General features: G+C 53.1%; 13 protein-coding genes and 1 non-coding gene across 14 annotated transcripts; 6 read left to right on the plus strand and 8 right to left on the minus strand.

Moving 5' to 3' along the window:
- Positions 1 to 57: 57 nt before the first annotated feature.
- BU25DRAFT_412683 (uncharacterized protein) lies at positions 58 to 793 on the plus strand. The gene is made up of 2 exons (XM_033706851.1): positions 58 to 636; positions 728 to 793. The coding sequence occupies exon 1, from the start codon at positions 292 to 294 to the stop codon at positions 625 to 627; it is 336 nt and encodes a 111-aa protein (XP_033559425.1). The 5' UTR covers positions 58 to 291; the 3' UTR covers positions 628 to 636; positions 728 to 793.
- On the plus strand, positions 435 to 1,353 carry BU25DRAFT_412684 (uncharacterized protein). The gene is made up of 2 exons (XM_033706852.1): positions 435 to 1,031; positions 1,084 to 1,353. The coding sequence occupies exons 1-2, from the start codon at positions 774 to 776 to the stop codon at positions 1,192 to 1,194; spliced, it is 369 nt and encodes a 122-aa protein (XP_033559426.1). The 5' UTR covers positions 435 to 773; the 3' UTR covers positions 1,195 to 1,353.
- Positions 1,354 to 1,738: 385 nt separating this feature from the next.
- Positions 1,739 to 3,788, minus strand: BU25DRAFT_412686 (high affinity methionine permease). The gene is made up of 3 exons (XM_033706853.1): positions 3,308 to 3,788; positions 2,230 to 3,259; positions 1,739 to 2,175 (listed from the first exon to the last, which is right to left on the minus strand). Exons 1-3 carry the CDS (start codon positions 3,486 to 3,488, stop codon positions 1,797 to 1,799), a joined length of 1,590 nt encoding a protein of 529 aa, XP_033559427.1. The 5' UTR covers positions 3,489 to 3,788; the 3' UTR covers positions 1,739 to 1,796.
- Positions 3,789 to 3,966: 178 nt separating this feature from the next.
- BU25DRAFT_117201 (uncharacterized protein) lies at positions 3,967 to 4,850 on the plus strand. The gene has a single exon (XM_033700403.1). The coding sequence runs from the start codon at positions 4,262 to 4,264 to the stop codon at positions 4,757 to 4,759; it is 498 nt and encodes a 165-aa protein (XP_033559428.1). The 5' UTR covers positions 3,967 to 4,261; the 3' UTR covers positions 4,760 to 4,850.
- On the minus strand, positions 4,792 to 6,321 carry BU25DRAFT_412687 (uncharacterized protein). The gene has a single exon (XM_033706854.1). The coding sequence runs from the start codon at positions 6,289 to 6,291 to the stop codon at positions 4,942 to 4,944; it is 1,350 nt and encodes a 449-aa protein (XP_033559429.1). The 5' UTR covers positions 6,292 to 6,321; the 3' UTR covers positions 4,792 to 4,941.
- Positions 6,322 to 6,718: 397 nt separating this feature from the next.
- BU25DRAFT_t105 lies at positions 6,719 to 6,825 on the minus strand. The gene has a single exon. It is a non-coding gene; the product is annotated as a tRNA-Ala (tRNA).
- Positions 6,826 to 8,975: 2,150 nt separating this feature from the next.
- BU25DRAFT_397140 (U3 small nucleolar RNA-associated protein 25) lies at positions 8,976 to 11,275 on the minus strand. Its single transcript, XM_033704859.1, has 2 exons — positions 11,233 to 11,275; positions 8,976 to 11,178 (listed from the first exon to the last, which is right to left on the minus strand). The coding sequence occupies exon 2, from the start codon at positions 11,163 to 11,165 to the stop codon at positions 9,063 to 9,065; it is 2,103 nt and encodes a 700-aa protein (XP_033559430.1). The 5' UTR covers positions 11,166 to 11,178; positions 11,233 to 11,275; the 3' UTR covers positions 8,976 to 9,062.
- A 261-nt stretch (positions 11,276 to 11,536) lies between these two features.
- Positions 11,537 to 13,190, plus strand: BU25DRAFT_492904 (eukaryotic translation initiation factor 3 subunit F). The gene is made up of 3 exons (XM_033711677.1): positions 11,537 to 11,855; positions 11,911 to 12,623; positions 12,677 to 13,190. Exons 1-3 carry the CDS (start codon positions 11,751 to 11,753, stop codon positions 12,891 to 12,893), a joined length of 1,035 nt encoding a protein of 344 aa, XP_033559431.1. The 5' UTR covers positions 11,537 to 11,750; the 3' UTR covers positions 12,894 to 13,190.
- A 1,337-nt stretch (positions 13,191 to 14,527) lies between these two features.
- Positions 14,528 to 15,255, minus strand: BU25DRAFT_432902 (TFIID-18kDa-domain-containing protein; the record flags this gene model as incomplete). Its single annotated transcript, XM_033708748.1, has 2 exons — positions 14,528 to 14,952; positions 15,198 to 15,255. The coding sequence occupies 2 exons, from the start codon at positions 15,253 to 15,255 to the stop codon at positions 14,528 to 14,530; spliced, it is 483 nt and encodes a 160-aa protein (XP_033559432.1).
- Positions 15,256 to 15,635: 380 nt separating this feature from the next.
- BU25DRAFT_412691 (DUF1242-domain-containing protein) lies at positions 15,636 to 16,309 on the plus strand. The gene is made up of 2 exons (XM_033706855.1): positions 15,636 to 15,746; positions 15,802 to 16,309. Exons 1-2 carry the CDS (start codon positions 15,744 to 15,746, stop codon positions 16,048 to 16,050), a joined length of 252 nt encoding a protein of 83 aa, XP_033559433.1. The 5' UTR covers positions 15,636 to 15,743; the 3' UTR covers positions 16,051 to 16,309.
- A 701-nt stretch (positions 16,310 to 17,010) lies between these two features.
- BU25DRAFT_346120 (uncharacterized protein) lies at positions 17,011 to 18,897 on the minus strand (the record flags this gene model as incomplete). The annotated part of the gene is made up of 1 exon (XM_033703076.1): positions 17,011 to 18,897. The coding sequence occupies one exon, from the start codon at positions 18,895 to 18,897 to the stop codon at positions 17,011 to 17,013; it is 1,887 nt and encodes a 628-aa protein (XP_033559434.1).
- Positions 18,898 to 20,528: 1,631 nt separating this feature from the next.
- Positions 20,529 to 21,627, minus strand: BU25DRAFT_432904 (uncharacterized protein; the record flags this gene model as incomplete). Its single annotated transcript, XM_033708749.1, has 3 exons — positions 20,529 to 20,638; positions 20,785 to 21,468; positions 21,519 to 21,627. The coding sequence occupies 3 exons, from the start codon at positions 21,625 to 21,627 to the stop codon at positions 20,529 to 20,531; spliced, it is 903 nt and encodes a 300-aa protein (XP_033559435.1).
- A 629-nt stretch (positions 21,628 to 22,256) lies between these two features.
- Positions 22,257 to 23,549, plus strand: BU25DRAFT_117245 (NAD(P)-binding protein). The gene has a single exon (XM_033700404.1). It carries the CDS (start codon positions 22,601 to 22,603, stop codon positions 23,516 to 23,518), a length of 918 nt encoding a protein of 305 aa, XP_033559436.1. The 5' UTR covers positions 22,257 to 22,600; the 3' UTR covers positions 23,519 to 23,549.
- Positions 23,550 to 23,757: 208 nt separating this feature from the next.
- On the minus strand, positions 23,758 to 24,183 carry BU25DRAFT_412696 (uncharacterized protein). The gene has a single exon (XM_033706856.1). The coding sequence runs from the start codon at positions 24,138 to 24,140 to the stop codon at positions 23,808 to 23,810; it is 333 nt and encodes a 110-aa protein (XP_033559437.1). The 5' UTR covers positions 24,141 to 24,183; the 3' UTR covers positions 23,758 to 23,807.
- Positions 24,184 to 24,343: the final 160 nt, after the last annotated feature.

Here is a 24,343-nt window from a genome sequence, read left to right on the forward strand (position 1 = left end):
CTTCAACCTATAGTCTAATGTCGATCACGAAGCTTGACGCTGGAAAGTCCAACTCTAATTTACTCCGCCATCTGCATTGTAGAGACGCGAAATATCAAATAACCAAAAGCTCTCATTGTGCACTCCAGCTCTTCTTCCATTCACCGGTCAAGAGCTTTGCATGAAACAAGAACACAGGACAGCCTTCCGTCTCGCTGCTTGACTGGCGTCTATCTTCCCCGCAGACACTTTCAGCTCCTAAATTTGACTTTTTATGGCGGCCACCAATGCAGGAACGCACATTGAAAGTTCATGCCGCTCCTCAGCTACTGTGCGATCATAGGCCAGAAGCTTTCAGGTACTACCCGAGAGACACGACTACTTCGCCACAAAGTAAGGAATGCGAAGTACGAAGGTAGCTGTGGAGCCGCAATCTCGCTTACTGTTGTCCTATGCCTCGACGAGCGACAGCAGCAGCGGGAACGTGGTCGAGCGACTGCCAGTGTGACAAACCTTCTACAGACTTTGCACTCGCATTGGTCACATTGTTCCGGGGCTGTGGACGCCTCATGGAAAGATATCGGTCAGAACTTGCTCCTGCAAACGAATAGACTGAAGGCTGAGTGGCCGGACACGAAAGACAAGTAAAGTGCCATTGTGAGTATCTATATCACCGTCTGTCGCTCCTTCGAAATCACGACATCTCAAATCCATATCCATCTCTGTCTAGTTCGAGTAACGGGTCAAGCTACTACACATTCCAACAACGCACACTTGATCGCTTCGTTGTCACCATGCGTACTTCATTTGCTGCCACCAGCCTTCTGGCTGCCTCCACTATGGCAAACCAGCTCCTCGCCTTCACCAACGCCAACAGCTTCGGCGCAATGTTGAAGCGCGGAGACACCATCCTTAAGCGTCAAGGCTATTCTCCAGACACAAGCTATTGCGGCAGAGGTGATACATGCGCAGAAGCGTGTGGAGCCAACAGTGTTCAGTGTCCTTCGACCGACACCTCTATGCTCTACTGTCACGACTCGAACGACGGTTCAGTACGTACTATGTTTGGTAGCATGATGAACGATCGTCGGCTAACTTCTACAGAAATGTTGCCCTGATGGCTCCGGCAACTCTTGTGAGGCTGGATACTACTGCACTTCCGACAGTGCAGGTGACACTTACTGCTGCCCTGACGGCATCGGTATGTTGCACTGATTCGAGCAACTACCCTGACGCAGGACTGATCCCAAACAGATACCGCCAACTGTGCACTTCAATATTCGCTTTCTGTCTCCCTTATCCGACAGACTGCTGTCATTACTCCTTCCGCCACTCCTCTCGAGAGCACTCTTCCCGCCGAGACTCCAGTATCTACGTCTTTGCTTCATGCCTCCAGCGTTGCCTCGGTCTCAGCCCCTACCTCTGCAGCTATACCTACGACTAGGTCAAATACAACGTTTACAGCACCAGCACCATCTCAGTTCACTGGAGGTGCCGTGAAAGTTATGGGCGCTGGTGCAGCCGTCTTGGCTGGTGCCGTGGGCTTCGCTGGGCTGTTTTGAGTTCTCGCAAAAAGCGTTACATGGTATGAGCGTTATACCAGAGATGGATGTTGAGGATGCACGATATGGACATATGTAAAAGAAATCAAAATGATTCCCTTCAAACTTCACCTATGCACATGCTTGATAGCGACACCACTAAAGTCTAATTGAAAATCGTCATTTCAACAAGCCATTTTCCCAAAAATAGACAGAAGGCGTCATTAAACTACACTAAAATATCTACGGTATCTCTGCATCTCATGACACACAGTTTTAGTTGGGGACTTTCCTGAAAACATGCCTCTCCCAACCATCGATGTCATCAACAACGACCTCGCGATGAAGCGTGTAGTTTCCAATCTTGGGCAACACGACTGCCCAGATTAACCAGTAGACACCGCCAGCGGCAATGATGCCGAAGCCAACAACGCAGTGAAGGTAGTATGGCAGAGTCTCGTAGACGCTGTTGCCATCACTGGGAGGGACGAATGGCGCAATTACGAGGTAGACATTGCTGAGGAAGAAGAAGATGGTGACCGGAAGGGTGGCCTTGATCGGGGGGTTCCAGTTGTACTGCTCCTTGTGAAGGTAGAGCCAGGCCAGACCTGCTGCGACGAAGACGTTCACAACGGCAAGCGGGTACGAGATAACGCTAGAAGGAGTGTTGGTAGCTGGAACTTGTATTGTTAACGTGAACAAAACTTACTTGAGAATGAAGTTATACGCGTCACCAGGAGGGGGAGCCAGCATAATGATGACCGAGACGAGCCAGTGCTCGAATAGGCCAGCAAGAGGTGCGTTGAAGGGACGGTTGCTTGCCCATAGCCTGGACCAGGGAAGAATTCCCTCACGACCCAGCTCTTGCACAAGACGACCTTGGGAGAAAATGACACTGAGAACGTTTCCGAAAGCAGACAGAGCAACGAAGACGGAAAGTGCACGCTCAGCCTTGGGTCCGAAAACGTTGCGGAAGAGCGACGCAGCTACGAGACGCTTCGAGGAAATGATCTCGTCGGCGGGAACGGCAGCGAAGTAGGCGATGTTGACGAACATGTACAGAATGGCAACGGATCCAAGAGCCAGAGGGGCAGCGAGCTTGAGGGTGCGAACAGGGTTCTTGGTCTCGCTGAGGGCGTAGTTGGCGTTGCTGTATCCGATATAACTCCAGATAACGTTGTATAGCGCGGTAACAACACCATAAGCGCTACCAGTGGTACCGGCGAAGGCGTTGTCGAAGTTGTTAGGTTTCTCGATCTTGAGAGCACCTCCCAGTGCTGCCCATCCGGAGACAACAATCAACAAAATAATGAGCAGCTTGATGACACCGAGCAAGTTCTGGAGCCTCAGGCCCCACTTCAAAGCCAGTCCGTGGATGAGGAAAGCGGCGGTGATGCAAGCTAGACCAACACCACGCTGGTTCCAGCGGGTGACTTCGACGTTGGCGGCATGGAGAATGTACTCTCCGAAGACGACAGAGTTGGATCCTGCCCATCCCAAAAGGATGACATAACCAGTGTAAAGACCAGTAGCGAGGAACTTAGGCTTGCTGTAGACAAATTCGAGGTAGTTCTTCTCGCCTCCGTTCCTTGGAATGGCTGTGCCAAATTCGAGATAAACGGCCATACCAGCAGCAGCGATCAGCATACCAGCGACCCAGATGAACAGAGACAAGCCAACACTACCGGATAGAGAGAAGATGGCACTCGGAGTCGCAAAAATACCAGTTCCGATCATCCCTGTTACTTGTCAGAAGGCTCTTCCCTCTACCACCTCTTCGAGCTTACTGTTGAAAATCAAAAACACAGCTGATGTAACACCGATCTGGCGCTTTGCCTGGCGAACCTGGTAGAGAGATCCATTATCGATATCCGAAGGAGGAGCATCGGGGTCAGACTTAGGCTGGCCCTCAGCAGGCGCTGCCTTTGCCCCAGAGGTAGCCCCGTACTTGGAGAAGAGCTTTGACATCGTGGACGATGAGGAGATGAGTGGAGTCGACTCCATCTTGCTCGGCGCAAGAAGAATCTTATACGAATTCCAAACGGTTAGGGTCCTTTGCACATGCGATCCAAGAACACTTAGACACCGTGAATCGTATTGGCGAAGGTGTGAAGGTCAGCTTGTCGGTCTGTGCGAATGGCGTGCCGTCAGCCACAGCTACAACAGAGGAAGATTTTACGAAACATTTTTTGCGCGCAGACCTCTTGGAAGGTTGAATTCGTCCATGGCGGCGATGTCGTGCTCGAAGGTAAGAAAAATCTAGCGGGAACCATACCGGAAAGAGCAACTGCAACTCACTAGCGCCAAAACGCGATCGAAGGTGACAAGTGCGTCAGTGAGACTGCACCACAAAGACACCCATCGCGAGCTTGGCGGTGTTACAATAGATGTTCTGGAAAGAATTGCGCATTCCATCGGCTTTGCCAAAGAACAACGTCTTATTCCTGCCGGGGGGGGTTGACAGCCTTCACACCTGTTGTTCAGGTACCACACTTCAAGCTGACTGCGCCGCATGTCAAGAGGACTCGTGGCAGGCCTGTCCGACAATTGTGCCGGCAGTGCGTCAAGCAAAACATCATAATGACCTGAGCAGGAGCTGGAATAATTGATCAGACATCCGTTTGTCTCCTCACACTCTTCTACACAATCGGGACATATTTTGCCTCAGAAATTTTGAAAAGCGCTCGAAAGCTCGCCTTAATCAGCGTGTGTCACGCCATGTGATCACCTGCGGTCATCTCATGACAATTGAAGGGCGTACTGCAGTCTTAAACGAACAATTCGTTGTCTCGTTAGTCAAGAGGGTCCGACTGGAGAGCCAGCAGCTGCCTCGACCTGAAGTGTTCTCTCGCCTGTATCGTTCACAGATCACCAGCCTTCAGTATTTCCTTGGGGATCCCGTGCAGATGTTTCTGATCGCCGAAGAGATTGCGGCTCGTTCGCGGTTCACCACAATATCTGCTGTCTGTACCGGAGACGACAACTCATTGAGGTCTTGTGGAGCTACTCACCGACATCATACAAAAGCAGCTTCGAGTTCTGGCGTAAAGTATGATATTGCCAAGGTGGCGTTGGGCGGCTCAAGAGATTTCATCATCTTCGGTGCAAGCGAGGAGTATCGATCAAGACGTCGCTGGAAGTCGACCTCCCGACTGGATGTTGCGTGCTGCTCCTGTCACTATGCAATCCCCTTTGTCGGAGGAAAAGGATCCACCGATAGCCATCACGTGAGAGACTAGCGTCTATAGGATATATCGAGCTTCTGCTCACCTGCAATACGACATAAAAACCACCAAGTCTTGATACTCTTCTCCTGGAACATTGCCATTGACACGCACTATGTGGGGCAGAAATTTTGGTCCCGACCTCTCGGAGCATGGCAAGAGGCTGGTACTTGCACATTTGCGTGGACTGTGTAGGCCTATATCCACTCCTCCTTGAAGACCCAGAAGTACCCTCCAAACGAATTATGTCCCCAAACCCCAACGATTCCAAACGGCGTGATCCGTCCTGTCCACGTCCACGAGATTCCAAGTCCGAGATACTGTTTAGCGATGCTAACCAGTCCGTCTTCACGCACCCGACCGGAAAGCAAGAAGTCTCCATGAGCGTCATACCCTCTTGTCTCCCGCTCAATGATAGCGCTGATCCTTAATCGCGTTCGTGCTTCTTCGGTCGGTTCGTGAACCACCATCTGTATGTTCTGCATTGGCGGATCGACGTTGACCGTACGGTTTCGAAATGACCGGTGATCGGTATAATAGCCTACCCATCGACCAGATAGGAACTCGGGCATTGTCATACGCCTGTAATGGCATGTGGAGAAAAGCTCTGCCGAGCTGTGGTATACACTCGGTATGTCCATGAACTTGGTAAACGGGATCTTGGCTGGGGTGGGAAGGAGTCGTTTGTCTCGATTATCATATGCAGATGCGATAGCTATCAGCAAAATGGGGAGCGCAGCAGAGGCTTGCGTGAGATTGAAGTCTCTGATGAAGGTGCCGTAACCCGGTATGCGCTCGCTCAATCGCTGAATAACATTCTCTGCCATGTTCTGGATGTAGACGATTGTTGAGTCAGCCTCCAACCAGTTGGGAAAAAAGTGGCGGGCAAACAAGAAAAGGACATCGTTAGACGTGTTGGTAGAGCTCAGTCGCTGGAGCGTGGTGTAGTTGAGTACGAAGCTGAAGTTCGTGAAATGAACCGCCTGGAGCTTCGCAGAAGCTACTCTATCACGCGCTTGGTCCGCGGTCCGTGACAGCCAGCGATTCATCAGCAGAGACGATGTTGAGCTTGTGTTGAATTGGCTGAGCTGGCCATGTGGTAACAGGAACATGTCAGGCTCCAGACACCAGGATGCAGGATGATGTAAAACCAACATATGTGGGAGCCAGTCAGCCATGTTGGATGTCGTGGTCGTCAACCATGCCGCAGGCTTCAGTGTTGATAGTCGTATGAGGTCTTCGACAGCATGAGCCATTCGCACTTTGTCTTCGAAAGAGTACTCTTCCAAAATGGACTCTCCCTCTGGCCATCCGAGCTGCTCCGGCTCAAGTTCTACGCGCCCCGGTTGCTTGTACAGATGAAACACGCTATCGATCGCACCTGGTGCTCTATGGAAAGCATTTTGCGCGATATCATTGAACAGAAGTGGATCATAGCAGGCATCGTATAACTGATGATTGACGCGGACCAATTGGAGGAGGCTGGAGCAAGGCAGAAAGCGTGCGATGTGCTGGAGAAGCTCGTGAGGAAGCGTGAGGAGAGACATGACATCAGTTGTGAGGATGCAAGGAATCAGTAAAAGAGTACTGATGGATGTCTTGGAAAAAGCACTCACTGTGCTTCCATCTCAGCATGTTAGCGTTTCGCTTGCCGGTGACCCCGCAGGTGCCTAATTGAAGTGGCAATAACCTACACAGTACATCAGAATTACACCTGCAAAAGTAATGAATGCATTCAATGAAAGCAAGTAGAAGAATTAAAAAAAAGCCACCTGTCTGCTCAGCCATTGTTCCTGCACAACCTACCCAAGTCGCTCTACTGCCATACCTACCGATCCACAACGCTTCAAACAGTAGACAGAAACAGCAAAAGAAGCACGCAAGAGCCAAAGAAATTGAATGTAAGAAGAGAACGGCAAAAAGATGGACAACAGCTTCGGCACCAGTGTTTTGTTGCATAGAAATGCAAAAATATGGACTCGCGGGGAATCGAACCCCGGACCACTCCCAGTCTGGATTTCGAAGGCTTCAAAGAAGCTGCGAGATGCTAAGGGAGTATTATACCACTAAACCACGAGCCCGTGGATGAGATTTCACTCCTTTGATGAGATGTTTTCAAAATTTATAATATATATTGTAAAGATAATAGAGTGTGCGAACAACTTATCTTCAAAGCCCTCTATATCTTGGCAAGCTTCTACCACCATACTCCATACGCCGATTCGCCTCACTCGGTACGAATACCACATAAGGATTTCAGCATGCAGAAAGCAAAGCAAATGTTATAGAGCAAAGTCGTTTCGTTATTCGGCTGGGTTACGGTATATTAGGTAGGGAAGAAGGGCACCTATCTTTAATGCCATTTTTCACACAAAGAACTAGTCAAATTTTTTGATTTTTTTTTTCGCAAAGGCATTATTTAAAAGAGCTCAAACTCCTCTACAGCTTTGCTATATAAACCTACAGATTCAGGGCGCTAGCTGTGGCGAGGGATAGCGTTGAAAATGGCGAAACTTATGGTGTTCGTGGGCTTGTCCTCACCACCAAAGCTTAGTGATGACCCGGCCAAACAATAATAGAAAAAATACGGGCCATAATATTTGCCCTTAGTCAAAAAGCAAGTGGGAAAAAGCGTGGTGGGCTATACTGGATGCCCGCACAAAGGTCAAATCGATGGCTACAACAATCCTGTTCTCCGAAAATCTGCTGGGACAAACTTAAGCGGGTATTTCACTATGCCAAAACTGGAGGGCTGGTCAAGTGTCATGTCATACGATAAAATGAAAAGAAAAGGGTGGAGAGTCGTTCACCATCGTATGGCCAGTGTGAGTTACTTCGTGATTGACTTCTGTCACCTCTTCAGGGCGAGAAGGAAAACAAGCTTTCCGTTAGCGTCAACAGAGTTTGTCCGTCTGTAGGAGGGTGAAAAAAAGGACGAATTGCAAGGGTCTGCGACATAAAGCGTGGGCTTTAAACGTGGCACAATGGCAATGGGCCGCTGAGTGTGGTTTTGTTGACATCCCAAAAGTCTCTATAATTAATGGATCTAGAGGCATTGGACAGAAGAAACATCATGACAGAAGCTCTGGCGCTTCTCCAGGCAACCTCTCACATTGCAGAAAAGGCCGGCTGCAGGGTCCAAGTGACAACCCTTTCAATTTCACTGCTGGAGGCTTCCCAAACAACCACAAAGATCCGGCAACACGCTTGAGAATTACTGTAGTCTTCTAACGTTCTATCAAGTCGCAGAAGATCTGTAAACCCACATTAAATACCTCTCATAAGTTCAAGATCTCTGGGCTTTGTGGCCGGCTTCTCCTGCTACTCGAGAAGGCAACCTACCTTAACATCCAGTTGATCGCCTGCAGAGTAAACGGTCTTACACCAACGCAATTCGGGATAGCCGCTCTCGCTTTTCCCGTCACCAGTCTTATCAGGTACTATTTTTTCTTAGACCCAGCTGCAGAATTTGTACAGCCGGCTTATCGTGAGAGCCAAATGTTTACCAGCCGCAGTCAATCGAATCAGTTGCAGAATAGGGCCCAGAGTATGCGTAAATCGAAACTCGAATTCCGAATCACATCGACGGCAACCTGAATCTTGCTATATTGCTTAACGACGGGCAGAACATGGACGGAAGCAGCTTTGTCCATAAGACCTCCTCACTTGGCCGGTTCGTCAGTGATTATGGGAGGGAGGGAGATTTTCCCGGCGGCTATTGATAGTCTTTGGTGGCGTGTTATTCGGTGCGGTCCATTGTATCGCGGCATGTAACTTATTCGCCGTCCCACAGTCTTGCTTGATGCCTGTAGCGTAATTCTACCCGATACTGAGTTCAACTATACCAGTAGAACTACGCACTCCCGACATCAGTCGAGGCGCCTTCGTTTTTGGGTGGTTGCTGCCATAAAGGCTTGCGCGATTCTACGTCAGTCAGAAGCCTTTTCTAGCAGCCGCCCGAAGCGTTCATTGACATATGACCTGTGAACTCTCCACACGGGCAACGCATGTCCGTCAAAGGCAAGGTAAGCGAACCATCTTCGTCATGGAGAAGTACTGTTTTGCATCAACTCACTGTTGCCTGAAGACTCCAGCTCAGTTCATAGTTCACGCTTCGCGCCTGTTCTCCGACATCAACGTACCGCGCTGCTTTCTTGAATTTCCTCAACATCGAGTAATTGCCTAAAACACGATCAAATGTGACGTAGATCAAGAGTGGCGTGCAAAGATTCGAATCAACTGCCTCCTTTCAGTCAAACCTCAATACCGGCCGATACAATGCCAGCTATATATACCCAAGTGCTACACGTATTTACTCTTACACAAAGTCGAATACATCTCCCCGATCCGCAATCATCTTCCCAACCCTCTTCGTGCCCACCACCCTCTCAAGCTCCAGCCTCTCCCACTTACTGAACGCCACTCTCACACTCGCCTCCTGCCTACTGATCTCACCGCGCTCGACACTCTTGCCAATGAAACCCACAACCTCGTCGTAGAACTTGGGGTTTTCGGGGACTCCGTAGAACACAACGCGCTTCACGCCGCGAATCTGGTAGCGGTGGAAATGGTGCGCACGGCCGGTGTAGAGAAGGAGGCTGTGCTTGCCAGACATGAAGTGAGAACGTGCTTTCCGCACATCGGTCGCATCAGTGTATTCCTGGATCAGGCCGTAGCTGAAGTCAGAGTCGACGAGGGAGTTACGCACGCGCACGAAGTCCAGGTAGGAAGGTATGAAGACGAGAACGCCTACGCCGCCTGTTGCAGGTTTGGGGAGGCGGGTGATGGACGGCAGAATCGAGGAGTGGAAGTACTTGAAGCGGGCATCGGGGTCAGTCAGGTGAGAAGGCGAGTCGAAGCGCAAGAAGGTCTGCTTGATGCCGTAGGAGAGGGACTCGATGAGTCCGGATGTATAGTCTGGTGTGTAGCGCAGGCGGCCGGCGACGTTGCGCATGTGCTTGTAGTAGAGAGAGTTGATCTTGGGTGTAAGGAAGGCGGAGAGGATGATGGTCTGGCGGAGGTGGGGAGCGTGGCCATCGAGGTACCACGAGCGGACGCGCGAAAAGTCGCAGCCGTGGGGATCCTTGGGTTGGAGGTTCAGGTGGTCGAATACGAACTCGGCGTGCTCGAAGTTCTGCATCAGGGTTGCGTCTGCTTGGTCCATGATCACCATCTCAATGGAGGAAAGAAAGTCGTAGTCTCCTCGCTTCTTCTTGTCGCCAGTCTCGATGGCTCGGCGCAGACCCAATGCAGAAGCGAAGATGATGTCTGAGTTGTAGAAGGTCGAATACAGCTTGAGCGTCTTGCGTGTCAGCTTGACACCCACACGGAACTCGTTCTCGTCGTTGCCTTCGAAGAGCTCCCTGAAGTCATCTGGCTTGTCATCTGAGAATTTGTCTTCTGGCTGTGAGAAGCCGTCCAGGAAGCGCTTCTTGTTCTCCTGCTGCTCGAAAGTGTGCAGCTTGGTGATTGAGTCCAGCACGCGCACGCAAGCTTGCTTTGTCTCGAGAAGGAACAAGATCTTCGGCCGGGTGAAACCCTGGTCACGATACTCCACGTCCTGGTCCTCTTTCGCCGCTGCTAGCTTTGCATTGTTCTTCAGCACACGGTCTCGAGTCATCAAGATGTGGTTGAGAGCGTGCAGGCAAGCAAGATCCCGGAGACGACCTGCGTTCTGCACCGTTCGTGCGCCAAACAGCAAGTCCTGGTAGCTGAACAGAGAAGGCGCGATTGTCTGCTCGAGATTGTTGAAGTCGCCAATTTCCTGCTGTGCGTTCTCGACCAGTTTCGACTTGAGTCCGATATTGCGCGTGCTCCTGAACCTCGGCCTTTCCAGCGCCCTGTCATCGGTGCTCGGGACCTGCAGGACACCTCTCCCGGTGTCAGTATGGCTCGACTTGTGCGCTCTCCACGGATTGGCAGCCTTCGCGGGGGCAGCCTCGAGCTTCCTTGTCGCCCACTCGTTCTCTGCTATCCTCTTCAGCCGTCTTGTGAGCTCGTCCGCGTCCGGGTTGGCGAAGTGGCTGTCGAAGAAGGGGTAGTTCGCCTCGTTGTCGAGCGATGTGTCTTCTTCGTCCTCTTCGACTTCTTCGACTTGGTCTGCCTCGTCCTGGTCCTCGACCTCATCGCCGTCTACTGGCTCTCGGTCTTGCTCGACGGACGCATCCAGGACGTCCACGGCAGCCGACCTCAAGTCAGACTGCTTTGTGCGGCGCTTGAGTCCTTGTTGTCCGGCAGACTGGTCGTCGTCCTGCACCTTTCGCTTTCTGCTCGACCGGTCTTGGGGCTGGGTGGAGGCGAGGGACTGCAGCAGGGCGGAGTAGGCGTTCGAGGTGGGCTCTGCCTCCTCCTCGTCTTCGGACTCGTCTTCGGACTGGTCCGACGGATCTGACGCGGTGTCTTCTGGCTCAGACGACTGCATTCTGTCCGTGTCTCTGTGCCATGTCAGCGACCGGTCTGCGCGTTGTCCAGCCCGTTGCCGTACTCACGCCTCGCCATCTGGGCTTGTTGTGCGCGCACCGCCATAACCACCACCGCCGCCGCCGCCTCTTCCTCGCCCGCGTGCGCCCCCTCTTCCTCGCCCAGCGCCTCTCCCCCACGCACCGCCTCTCCCCCGCCCAGCGCCTCTGCTCCCCCCTCTTGCGCCGCCGCGAGCACCTCCGCGCCCTCTCGAGAACGCCATGTGTCGGGTCCGGCCGCTGCTTCCTCCCGTTACTAGCAGTGGCAAGGACCTCGGTCGCCTGGCTCAGTTTCTTGCAGACACGCGACACGTATCCCCGGATAGCAAAGGCGACTGGAGCTTGGAGATGCGAGGATGTCGCTTCTCGTCCCAAGTCGGTCCCGGTATGCAAGTCGCTCCTCCAGAAAATAAATACTAGCGTCCGTGCTAGCGAGCTGGCCGCACCTGGCAGGAACAATACAATTTCTGCCCCACCACCCTCACGACGTCCACGCTCCCGACGGCCTCGCACTCTCCACGGCACCGCCCAGCGCAGACTCGCCCAGCATGTCCGACAACGACTCCTTCCTCCACCTCGCCCGCCCGCTCGGCCCAGCGCCGGTCGGCGCCCAGCCCTCGACTGCCCCGCTGAACGTCGTCGTCCAGCCCCAGGTGGGCGCAACAACCAAGTCTGCCTGCCTGCATATTGCGCTGACAACGTGACCAGGCCATCTTCTCCGTCCTCGACCACTCCCTCCGTCGCCCCGCCGACCAGGAGCGCGTGATCGGTACCCTCCTCGGAACGCGCAGCGAAGACGGCACCGAGATCGAGATCCGCAACTGCTATGCTGTCCCCCACACCGAGACGGCCGAGCAGGTCGAGGTCGACATGGACTACCAGAAGCAGATGCTCGCTCTGCACCTCCGCGCCAACCCCCGCGAAGTGCTCGTTGGTTGGTACGCAACCAGCAGCGACCTCAACACCTTCTCCGCCCTCATCCAGAACTTCTACAGCCAGCAAGGCGACGGCACATGGCCCCACCCCGCTGTCCACCTCACCGTTTCCACAGAGCCCGGCAAGGAGATCGAGTCGCGGACATACATCTCTGCTCCCATCGGCGTCACCGCTGAGCGCGCCGCCGACTCCTGCCTGTTCATCCCCGTTCCCCACGAGATCAAGTACGGCGAGGCGGAGAAGTCCGGCCTCGAGCTCATCTCCTCGGCCAAGGACAGGGAGGACAGGACGCAGGAGGTTACCACCGACCTCGACCAGCTCGAGCGCGCCATTCAGCACGTCCTCGACATGCTGGAGCGTGTTTCCAACTACGTCAACAACGTTCTCGACGAGGAGGCAGAGCCTTCCTCTGCGCTGGGTCAGTTCCTGATGAACGCCCTCAGCCTGGCGCCCAAGGTTGACGCCGCCGACATCGAGCGTGACTTGTACGTTGTTCAGCCCCACAACCGCTTGACGAGCCTGCACTGACGAAACACAGCAACGCACACATCCAGGACGTCCTCGTCGTCTCCTACCTCGCCAACACCATCCGCACCCAGATCGACCTCTCGAACCGTCTCGCGACTGCAGCCCTTACCCTGGGTGGCGGTGATGCCCTCGCCGGCGACAACCAGAAGGAGACCGGCGACAGGAAACAGGGCGGTGACCGAAGGGGCGGCAACAAGGGTAGGCAGCAGAGGCAACAGGAGGCTTGAACATGATTTATGAACATACTAGGGACTGGCGTTTTTGGCTGGCGCCATGTGTAGTGTTGCTGCAAGACGCTAGAAACGGCAACACCAACACGGCGAGCATAGAAAAGAGCAGGAAGCAGGCCGACGCGCCAGAGCAGGGCGCGCGCGGCGGACCGGAGATGCTGCACGACGATGCAGAGTGAAAAGTAGAACGCTTGAGAAAGCGAGCATTTTCTGGCGTGGTCTGAGGCTGTGTAAGATTATCGCAGGCCTGTGGAGCATGAGCATTTGAGCGCACACGCTCAACAATGAAACACCATTCATAGTTCCAACGCGACCTTTTTTGCGTGTGCAGTGACATGGCGAAGAGTGCAGACTAGTCAGACCACAAGCTCTCTGTTGGGGCAACATCTCGGATACCGATACCTGATAACAACACAGAACATCGGCTTCGAGTTCACACCGCCAGCGAGCGAGCGCCTGGCAAGAAAAAGGGGGCCCAAAAGGTTTGTCACGATAGAGAGCGCTCCGTCAGAGCGGCAAGTACCGAAGAGCGCCGGCTCATCGCTCAGCGGATCTCCAGAGAGGAAGTTTCAACGGCAGATTGAAACCCCCACGAGGAAGAAGGGACTCGAGACAAAGCACTCCCCGCCTGCCAAAGATTGCACTGAAGACGCTACACCACCTCCCCCATGAGCACACAGCGCAAGGCCCCAAGAAGCCTCTCGTCCTCACTAAAGACTGCAGTGAAAAAGTCATCTTGCCACTCTCAACCTTCGAGTGAGCGCAAGCCTTCGAACACCTCTTCTCCGCGTTAGACGTTTGCACGGCAAAACGGACAGGAACCGTTCTGCCAAGTTTGGTCGCGCTCTTTCACGCTAAAGATTGCAGTGCAGATTCAACATCAGTGCCCTTGGGGAAAGCTGACCCGTTTGTGACCCCCCTTCCGCGCTAAGCATTACAGTACAATCAATCCATAACCCTCCAGTTGGCTGTCCATCGGTTTCGTGCTTCGAGCTTCCGCCTCCAATGGACTGCATGCGTGCATCGAATATGGGACTGGAAGGTGTGTGTCGAACACTGGCATACAGGATACGGGTCGGATGAACTTTCCTTCACGATATCACGAAGGATATTGATGTAACATGTGATGTGATGCGCGGGTGAGGTAATAGAACCTGGAAAAAAAAGGACACTCTCATATCCTCAATCCGCAACGTGCATCGGTGTTCGCAGTGTAAGTGCGCGAAATGATTATGTTTGTATTGGTGTGCGCCTCTCGATACGCATACTGATGCTGGTATCGAAGACCATGAACGCCGTCGCAATGCAGATTGTGCCGCAGCACTTGACTATATGGCCAGGGGTAATGTTGGGTACGAGCCGCGACCTGATCAGGATCATCCAATCAAGGTACAGTGCTAACTAATAGTAGCGCTCAGTCAACCACCGCTTCGTTCGCAGAGTTGGTGATCGTCCAAGGTGTTTGTGCGTGATGTTCAGGTCCAGTCGGCCGGGATGTCTTCGTAGAGTGAAGAGCCGTGAATGCGCAGTCAAGTAACGTACCCTTGCTCGCTGTTCAGGACGCAGGCTTACTCGAACCCGTTCGAGAGCTGTCAGAAGAAGGCTCGGTGTGCAGGAGTGTCGTGCCGTCCCTAAACAACACTTTCATCATCCCCAAACTTCTCCTTCTTAGCCTTATCCTTCTTCTTTTTCTTCTTCTTCCTCTCACCTTCCTCATCCCCACCCTTCCCCCTCGTCTTAGCCGGCACATCCTCCTCCTCCTTAGCATCCCCCTTCTGCAGTACCGCCCCCTCATCCGTATCAAACGCCTTCCTCTTCCTCTTCAACTCCTTATCCGTCTCCAGCATCTCACTGACCCTACCCAACTTCCCCGTGTCTCTTCTCAGCATGAACTTGAAGTCGTCGAGCTTGATTTTCGCGCGCCTAGCGTGGTGTGCGACCGCGGCGGCTTCGTGGCACGTCTCGATTATGTAGTCCGTCACGATCTCGTCCAGCACGCGCACGGTTTCAGGAAGTGGAAAGTCGTTGTCGCCGAAGGCAAGGAGGAAGGCTTCTACTTGAGGGCGGTCAAAATGTGTTCGTTGTTTCTTGAGGTGGGGTGGAGGGGGCACGCGGGGGAGGATTGGCGCGGGCATGGTGGTGGTTGTGCGCAGCGCAGGTTCGAGGTGGGCAGGTGTAGTGAACGATGGTGGCTTTAATATGCGCAGATGTGGTGGGTGTGGAGAAGATTGTCCAATAACAAAGCTAAGGAAGGCGAAGACGGCGCAGCTGCAAATGAAGGTAAGAAGTGAAGTTACTCACAGTCTTGTGTGGGAAACTGCTGGCCCTTCTGGCGCAATCGCATGCGCACCTCCGTCATGCTGTGCTTGGTTGCGAGCTTTCGCTCTGACTCTCTTTACTGTGTAACGAGCCTCTCCTATCGTTGCTTCTGCCTTTGCGTAAGGAAGGCGTTACGTGCTTGCTGCGCTGCGTTTCGGTAGTAGGTGTTGTCGCGTGCAATCGCTGGCAATCTCCTGTGGTTCTATTCGTGGGTGGAGTCGATGATTTCGTGCAGCGATGTCCGGATAGCAATGCGCAAGCGTGTTATGGTTTCTAACAAAGTGAATGTCGATTTGGTGATGTACGGTGTTTGCGCGCAAGAACGCGGTGGTAGACAATGACGATCATGCATGCACGCACAGGCCAGACACCTCGGCGCATGTTCTCCCCGCTGAAAGTGAGTGCACAGCGACGACAACTGTTCACTTGACAATTCTAGACGCCGATATTCGATCGCAAACCCTCAGCCCTTTTGCAGCGCTCTCACAACACTGTCAACAACACCACGCCTCATACTCCATCCTCAAAATGGTAGATATCCCCATACTACTCGATACTACCAGACAACCAGCTAACATACGTCCAGACAGCGCTCTTCAACTTCCAATCCCTCCTCCTCGTAATCCTCCTCACAATCTGCACCGCCACCTACGCGCACTACGTCTTTCCCGGCATCATCGACCGCAACAAGGAGAACTACTTTGTCAGCCCCATATGGAAGGCCGCGAGAGTGGGTGAGAGGCTGAGCCCGTATGTTAGTCTGGCGTGTGTGGTTATGGCGGTAAGTCCTAGATCTCTTCATCCTAGGAGAAGTGCAAGGTGGTGTAAGGGTTGAGAGACTTGGTGTGGGATGAAGGGGGTGCAGGCAGGGCGTGTTGTGAGAACTTTGAGGATGGGGCGCACGGCATCACAAAGGATCACCCGGGACAGAGGGGCAGATGCTGACGTGTTGCAGGCGCTCACGTTCATGGGATGAGCGGTGACTAGTGAATAGGAGGCAAGAGGACGACACTATGAGCTACCGGTCGGTTCGGTAAGGGCAGGCGCGGCACAATGGTGATGAGCCCTTGGGGACCCTGAGAGCTGACTCGAGCTGTGGTACGCAAATGAGGTGACTACGACCCTGGAAGTGACCACAAGGAAGCTACAGGCCGGCTGTCCAGATCCACATGCCCTGGATGGAACAAACATCTAAGAGGTAGACATCACGCATATGGAAAGAACATAATACAGACCATCATGTTTGAGTATTCGCGTCATCGCTAGCATTAAAGATGTGTTATATACAAGAACGAGGACGCGCGCTCGCTGAATTTTGTTGCCGACCTTTTCAGATCAGACATTGTTGGTACAAAAAAAAGTGTACCGGCACCTTTTCAAAGGCATTCCTCTAACCAGACATAGACCCATCCTATACCGATTCATACAATTGATGATAATACACAGACGTGATCCAGCGCCTAGAGAACACCTTTCCTTTCGTTCAGGCGCGCGCAAGAGTTGAGAATTTTTTCTGACATGTAGATTTTGGAGAATCATCGAGCCGGGGTATCGATGAAGGAAAACAGAGCAAGAGGAAAAGCAGACGAGCGCAAGCGTTGAAGAGCTTGAGTGCATCCACTGACAAACTGCCAACTAAGGGTTGGTATCATGTAAAGCCGCCGACAACTGTCGACGGAGAGAAAACGTCGTAATTCTAAAGGCAAAAAAGGCGAGAAGGGAAGACATAACTACGAACCATAAGCATCAATCATCTCTGAAAGCGGCAGGGAGCCCGACTTAACCCGCTCGCTGCCTAATGCTTATGGCTCATCTCTCCCTTCTCGCAACAGCTGTTCAGCCCATGGCGAGAGCTTGCGCGCTCGTGCGAGCCTTCGACATCGCTCGCATCTTCGACAACGACATCATCGTGAAGCATGAAGTCAGGCTGGCTGTGTGCATCGTCCTCGTCGTCGTCATCGTCGTCGTGGTCACTTACTAGGCCCGGGTTGGAGTCAACGGTATGAGGGCTGAGGTCCAACGGCGAGTCTGGCATGTGCTCATCACACTCTGACTTGACAGGCGATGGCAACGAAAACGGAAGTCGGGCGTGACTGGCTTGGTTGCCCTTCCTACTGCCTGGTCGTGCCAAGGGGGCTTTGCTTGCAGGCGCTTTGTTGGGGGCGCTAACGGGAAGACGCGCTAGCTGAGGCGGGTTGGCGTTGACTGGGGTCGGAGCCGCAGTGGTGTCCGCGAGGTCGTCATCTGAGTGCTCGATCGCGTCAAGGTCAACCTTGGATCGAGATGTGGTGACAAGTTCTTTAAGGTTGCCCTCAAAACCGCGCTTTTGAGCCAGAGCACTCAGATGCGGCGTTGTCAGTGAGCCGGTGAAGTTGGCTGAGATAGGCTTCGACTCCTCCCGTGGCGCGGCATTGAAGTCGCGGTGGACGTCCTTGGCTTGCGCAGTCAGGCTGGGTTGCGCTGCAAGAGGGTTAACGATGCCAGGTGTAGCAGGCATAGAGAACGACACCGCAGGTGCGGAAGCCGGAGTGCTGACTGGCTCAGTCGCCGTGACCGGTTGCCCAGCCTCGTTGATGTCCACCGGAACACCGCAGGCAATGGCTGCCGCATCGTGGCTCTTAAACACCAGGCTATGCTTGATACGGCAGTGGTTGAGGAAACCTTGCGTGTTGGAGAAGTTGCTGTGACCGCACTGAGCGCAGTAGAGTCGTACCCACTGACCGTCGGTGGATCGCTTGTGTAGCAGAGGGTCGATCTTTGGAGCTGGTGCTGGATTTTCACCGAGCGGCGGGAGCTTCAACATTCCAGTCGAAGTTCGTGACGTGCGGCCCTTGTTTCCATGACTGTAGTCACCAAAACTGCCGCGCGTCGTCCTGCCCTCACCAATCCCAAAGTAACTCTGTTGCTGAGCGAGCAGACGTTCAGACACAGGGTCAAATTGCATATCCGAGATCAACCACTTGGCGTAGTGACGAGTGTATGGACCATCGGTGACTCCCCAGGGTGCAGCAAACTGAGGCTCTGTGTAGCCGGCAGGCGGTTGCAGAGCAGCCCCAACACCCCGGCTGAGATCGTTAGAGAGACCCTCAGTACCTGGGAACGGAATCATCGAACAACGCCTGAGCTGCTCCATTGAAATCTGACATTTGGCCAACTCTTGCTCAATCAGACGAAGCTCGTTATGCTTCAAAAGAATCTCGTAGCTGATTTGCGCCTCGATCGCTTGTTGAACAGCGGTCAAGCTTGATGTTGTGGAAGTCTCAGGAGTGTTGACGGGTTCAGATTTTACGTTCACTTTCTGCGATTTCGATGTCTTGGCCTTCAGCACACTGTCCTTCCTCGGAAGCTGCGCCTTCGGTCGCGAATCTAGAATATCCGCAGAAGCAGCCTGAGGCACACTCTGCGCAACTTCTGGTTCCGAGGGTCCTGTTGCCACAGCGTTCCCTTGGTTTGCCACCACAGGCTTCATTTCGCCTTGCGCACTCTTCCACTTCTTCACAGCGTGCGCATGCTGCGTTGATGCCGGCTCGGGACTGTCAGTCGCCTTGCGCTTGATTTGGTTCATATTGAAAGTTGGGATTTCAACGACCGGCATCTGTCTTGACTTGTGCAGCGTAGCCTTTTCCATGATTCTGTCGCCGGGCGACTCCGTACTCCATGGGAGGCGGAACATGGACTGCATTGAGAGTGAAGAAGTGGAAGCCTAGAGACAACAGCGCTCATCTGTCGTGGCGATCGTCAGGCGCATTCAAGTCCAAGAAGCAGTCACGCCGTTGAAGAACGTCGCGGCAAGCGCAACAGTAAAGTGCGCAAAGTCGAGAAGGAAAGTGTTGAAAATCGCGCGATATTAGAAGGTGTACTGGGTATCAAGAAGGTGTGGTGAGAGAGTGCTAGAAGTGGAACAACAGGCAGCTAAGTTGTTGTGGTGACGTGGTGTGCAAGAGCGAAGATCGGCCGATGAATGGGAAAATCAACACTGCGGAATCCGAATACTGGGTGAACAGATCGCGATCCTGAAGAGACGGGCCTGCAGCAGCTTTGCAGCGCTACAAGAAAGCCGTGCAGAGGTGTGGTGGTGGGAGGGGAGGGTGCGAAGGGAGACGGTGGTGTTGTGGTTTGCGACCAAAGTTGAAAAGTTGCGAAGTTGGGGGGCTGCTCTTGCTATGGAGAGCTGCACGCTTATTTGGACGCTAGTCCCGAAGCGCAGCCACTGACAAGGATGTCGTCCCCCTGATCGGCTTCGATTGGCTTCGTGTCATACAATTCTTACCGTGGAATGCCGCTTGGCTGTTGGCAAAGCAATACATCATGAGCGAATTTCGCAGGCTATCTTACTCGTTTTTCCGTGAGGCCGAGTGGCCTGCAATACTCGTAAAGGCGCAGAAAGGTGTGCGCGCCCTCGCAGCTGCCACTCGCCGCCAGTGAGTCGTGTGAAGGTTTGGGCAATCATGGACATACATCATTGTGGGCCTCTTGACTCTGGGCGCATCACTAAGTTTGGCTGACTTAACCAACGTTTGCTGGCAGCAACTGTCTCAGCGCCGTTATGTCACGTCTCGCATGGACTCCGCGGTGCACTGGCTCACCGGCCCAGCCAGATCGCTCCTGGCGAATACACTCTCAAACGCTTCGAGCCCATCGCAATCAATTTTGGCGGGGTGGGCCGCGTCGTCGCCGTGGAACATACCAACCTGCGCAAGTCTGTCAAAGTGATCGCAGGCCAAGCGCCACTTTCGTTCTACTGCTTGCTGGCTGGGCTGCCGGCTCCACATGCCATCAGCCACGCTGAAACGACTCAACACCATGATGCGCTGTCTCGTGGCCATACAAAAGGATCGACCTTGCCGTTATGCGGGGCACTATTATGCGCATGCAGCCTGGAATGGTCGCCAAAGCTCCTTCAGTCAGTCGGTGTGCGTGAAGCTGTCCACCGCCCTGCAAAAGGCCAGCTTCAAGGCATGCTGCTGCGTCGTCTCCGAAGCTAGGCCGCGGCACACGGGTAGGCGTCCGGTATCGTCCATCGTTAGAGTCCAACCGGAATCCCGGGCTCTCCGTGAATTCGCGAAACGATAGATCGCCTCTAGTCTTCCAGAACACAAGTCACAGCTTCGATGGGTCTGGAGTTTACGATAAGATGTAATTTCATTTCGATCATGTGAGCAAATAGCAAGCACCGCAGGCCTGGCCGCAGATATAGAAGTGTATCGAAATGGTGTGGCTAGTCTACAGTGTCCCTTACGCAAGGTGTCCTGGCCTTGCCTAGCCTCGATCACGGTCGATCATGACGATGAGTACCTGAAAGACCAGTGGATCTTAGGAAACGCGACAAGTGTACGGAAAAATATCTACAACCTTCCCAGGAAGTCTGGCCTGAGAAACAGAAATGTGCGAACTGCGCTGCTCCACACTCCACTGTGCGGACACTGTTCACCGGACGTCTATGCGCTGCTCACCGCTCGTGGTATTGTGCTCACAGGACATGTTCTTTCGTTTGGTGATGCTGGAGCAGGGCGGATGTTTTCGGCTTCCGGCGAACGAGCTCCATCTTTCTGTGGGGACTCATCCAAACTCACCCTCTCCATGCTCTGCCGCAACGTGCCGTTGCCGTGTGGTTGTGTCGCAAGATTTTTGAACGGACATGACCCAGCTGCCATGGCCGCGTCTTCAATCTCACTCTCGTTCTCACTTCCATCGTGCAAAATCTTCTTCCCGTGCAAGTAGCCCTCTGGCTCAATTTCTGGAACAAGGGCATCGTCGGTGAACTCGTCACCGTCGCGGACGTACCACTTCGCGAAGAGGTCGTTTTGAATCCAGATCACCTTGGAGAGCGCCTTGACGAGTCCAATCTTGCGGTCCATCTTCATCTTCGGGTGCGACAAAATGGCTTCCGTCAGGATGTCTTGGACGAAGGACAACGTGACACCAATGTGGACGTATTCCACGTGCAATGGGTGAGCTCGTCCTTGTCCAACATGCATCATGCCCACCTTGTCGAGGTACTCCCAGAACTCCATCTTTGATGGGTCGCTGCATAGCTTGTTCAGGTATCCACGAAGAAACATCTTGCGGTGCATGATCTGAGGTGAGTTCTCGCTGAGGTTGGGATCGACCGATCCCTCGTATGACGTTGATCGTGTCTCAAAAGCTCGCGCAGTAATGTCATATTGCAACAGCTTCTTGTAGACGATATTGACCACAGCCGGTATGAGTGCCCTGATGTATTTGGCTCCAGTAACAAGGTTCTCGATGTCGCCTGCCAAGATTAATACTCGAGGGTTGCATAAGTATTATCATGATACATACGAGAGCTGAAATCGAGGAAAGACTGCAAGTATTGTATCCGTGTTTCCAAATTTGTATACAGATCTCGGCGGTCAATGTATTGCATCGGTCGGCGCTGCAAGGGTGCCATGTTAGGCGACTAGTCTTAACGGAGGTCAACTTCGGGACTTTTGTAGGCGTTGTCGTCGTCGTCAACAATCGTTGCGCGCTCGCTGAAAATAGGATAATGTCGATGAAGGTGTATGCAATAGTCTTGACCAGTCAAGCTCAGCGTCTTTATAACGCACATTGTCTTTCTCCGACGAGGCATCCATGGTGCACTGCTGCGCGCCCAAGTGGTGTGTTGTGTCTTACGATGAGATGGCGTGACTGCAGGTCGAACCACCTCAAAGGAAGAAACCGTGAGGCTCACCATCTCGCACTCCGCCAGCAGCTGCTTGCCGCGCTTGCTATGATCGGTCCCAAGTGTCGCATCAAAGACTTAGCTCAAGCACTCTCTCTTCCCCTCTTTCCTTTACACATTTTCGCAATCAAGTTGCTGTTATCTTGGTCGCATGCGATGGAAGCAGTTCGACCAGCCTTGTCATTGTGATACTTGTCATGCCTGTTGCAGATTTGGCTGGGCGTCGACTTCCATTTGATCACAGCGTTGGTGCGTTTGCACATGGTTGTAGGAAATATATTGATGAAGCTGTCGTTGAGTTTGTCAACGGGCCGAAACAGGGCGCAATTTGACACGACTGCATTGCAATGAATGCACCCTACGCCCTCTCCATTGCGACTCATTATGATAATAGTTGCGATGCGACTTCGAACATATAGTGACTTTTAAGATGTGTGGTCAGATAAGGAAGGAGTGGTGAATGGAAGTGTGTTCGGAGCGCTCGCGGAGTAAAGCACACCATCGCAGGCAAACATTCCGAGCTACGCACTGCGGCGCCGGGTAGCGTACACAAGCGCACGTCCCTTCCCCAGAGAGCAGGTATCCCCTGCCCACGTCATTGCAATTGCGCCTTCGAAGCTATTTGTACCATCATATTCGAAATCGAGTAGCCAGGAATTACACCCACCAACAGCCTCCGAACACAACAATCACGAACAAGATGTCTGCCATCCAGAACGTCGCCATCATTGGCGGCAACGGTACTTTGGGAAAGCCAGTTCTTGAAGCACTCAAGAAATCCGAGTTCAACGTCTGGGTCATCAATCGCCAGACCTCAAAATCAGTATACCCCAGGACGCAAGTCATTACAGTACCAGACGATCTGAACGTGGATGCCATCGCCAAAGAACTTCAAGAGAAGGAGATCGATGCACTCGTCATCGCCATCGCTGGTAGCAATGTAGAACAGCAGAGGAAGCTCATAGATGCTGCCTTTAAAGGAGGAGTGGAGCGAGTAATGCCAGCCGACTTTGGCAGCTGTGACTCTGCAGATGAGAAGACGAACGAGATTCTGCCGCTGATGAAAGGCAAGAAGGGTATTCGCGACTACTTGATCGAGGTGGAGAAGAAGGAGCGAGATGGCAACAGAGGGAAGCTTACCTGGACGAGTTTGATCAACGCACACTTTTTCGACTGGGGTCTGGGCAATGGGCTGCTGAAGTTCGATGTCAGAGGCCGCAAGGCGTATTTGCTCGATGGCGGCGACATCAAGTTCTCAGCATCGACGCTTCCTTTCATTGGTAACGCCGTCGTTAGGATTCTGGAGAAGCCTGAGGAGACAAAGAATAAGCTGCTGTACATCCACAGCCTGTACATAACACAGCTGGAGGTGCTTGCCGCGCTGGAGAAAGCGACAGGCGACAAGTTCGAAAGGATCGATGAGAACAGCGAAGAAGAGCTGAAGAAGGTCAGGCCGAAAATGTTGGAGGGCGATCACGATGCACGTGAGGAGGTCGTCGCTATCTGGGGTGTGGTTGCGGCGGATTGGAAGAAGAGGGAGGCTTTTGCGAACGATCTACTAGGACTGAAAGAAGAAGACCTTGACGAGGTTGTCCAGCGAGTGGTGAAGGATCTGTAGGATCCTTTCTCGCTCATACAGACTTAAGTGCGTCCTTTGTCAACAGTCGAGGCACCAGCACGATTACAATGAAAGCTTCAGTAACACAAGACGGGTTCGCCGCCCGAATTCATATTGATAGCAGAATCTAGTTGATATGTATCGTTTGCGTCGTTCAAATGCAGTGGCCGCCCGTGCTGCTCAAGTCAACGCAATTGGTTTCGCACCGATTTCGTAACCAAACACAGTCAAAGCGCGAACAAACAGCGAGCTCATTTAGGTTCAAAATAGTCTCGTGTAACCGCGGCGATTACAGGTCGAAACCCAGATCAAACCGGGAATTCCACAGCGGCCAAGTGTCGCTTACATGGCCATTTGCCTTCACCTCATCACCTCCATTGTCGGCTCCATCCTCTAACCGCTTCCTCCAAGCCATCAGATCGTCGTCGTTGGGATCGTAGGGTAGCTTCTGGCGCATTTGCCAAGTATTGCCGCTGCCGTTTCGATTTTTGTCCCTGGACTGGACCGTGTAGCCAAAGAGCTCAGCGACGCCTTCTCTCAGCGCTGGATCGGCGAAGAAGACCGGGTTGCTTGAAGACTTTCTCAGTGGGTTCGGTGGTGGAGGAACGTAGTTGTCGGTCATGACGATCTGCTCGGACGGATAGTGGAAAGCTCGGAGGTCCTTGGGTAAGGTCAGCCCTGGTTGTCTAGGCGCGTTGAAGTCGAATGGTAGTACCCTGTCGCAGAGGATGGTCGGTTGCTGCTGCTGCCGTTGGTGTTGCTGAGCACGAGGTAATGGCGCATGAGGTGCTGCCCAGTCTGCAATGGCAGGCGCATTTGGTCGAA

Source organism: Macroventuria anomochaeta (assembly GCF_010093625.1).
Source record: "Macroventuria anomochaeta strain CBS 525.71 unplaced genomic scaffold BU25scaffold_26, whole genome shotgun sequence".
NCBI classification, from domain to species: domain Eukaryota; kingdom Fungi; phylum Ascomycota; class Dothideomycetes; order Pleosporales; family Didymellaceae; genus Macroventuria; species Macroventuria anomochaeta.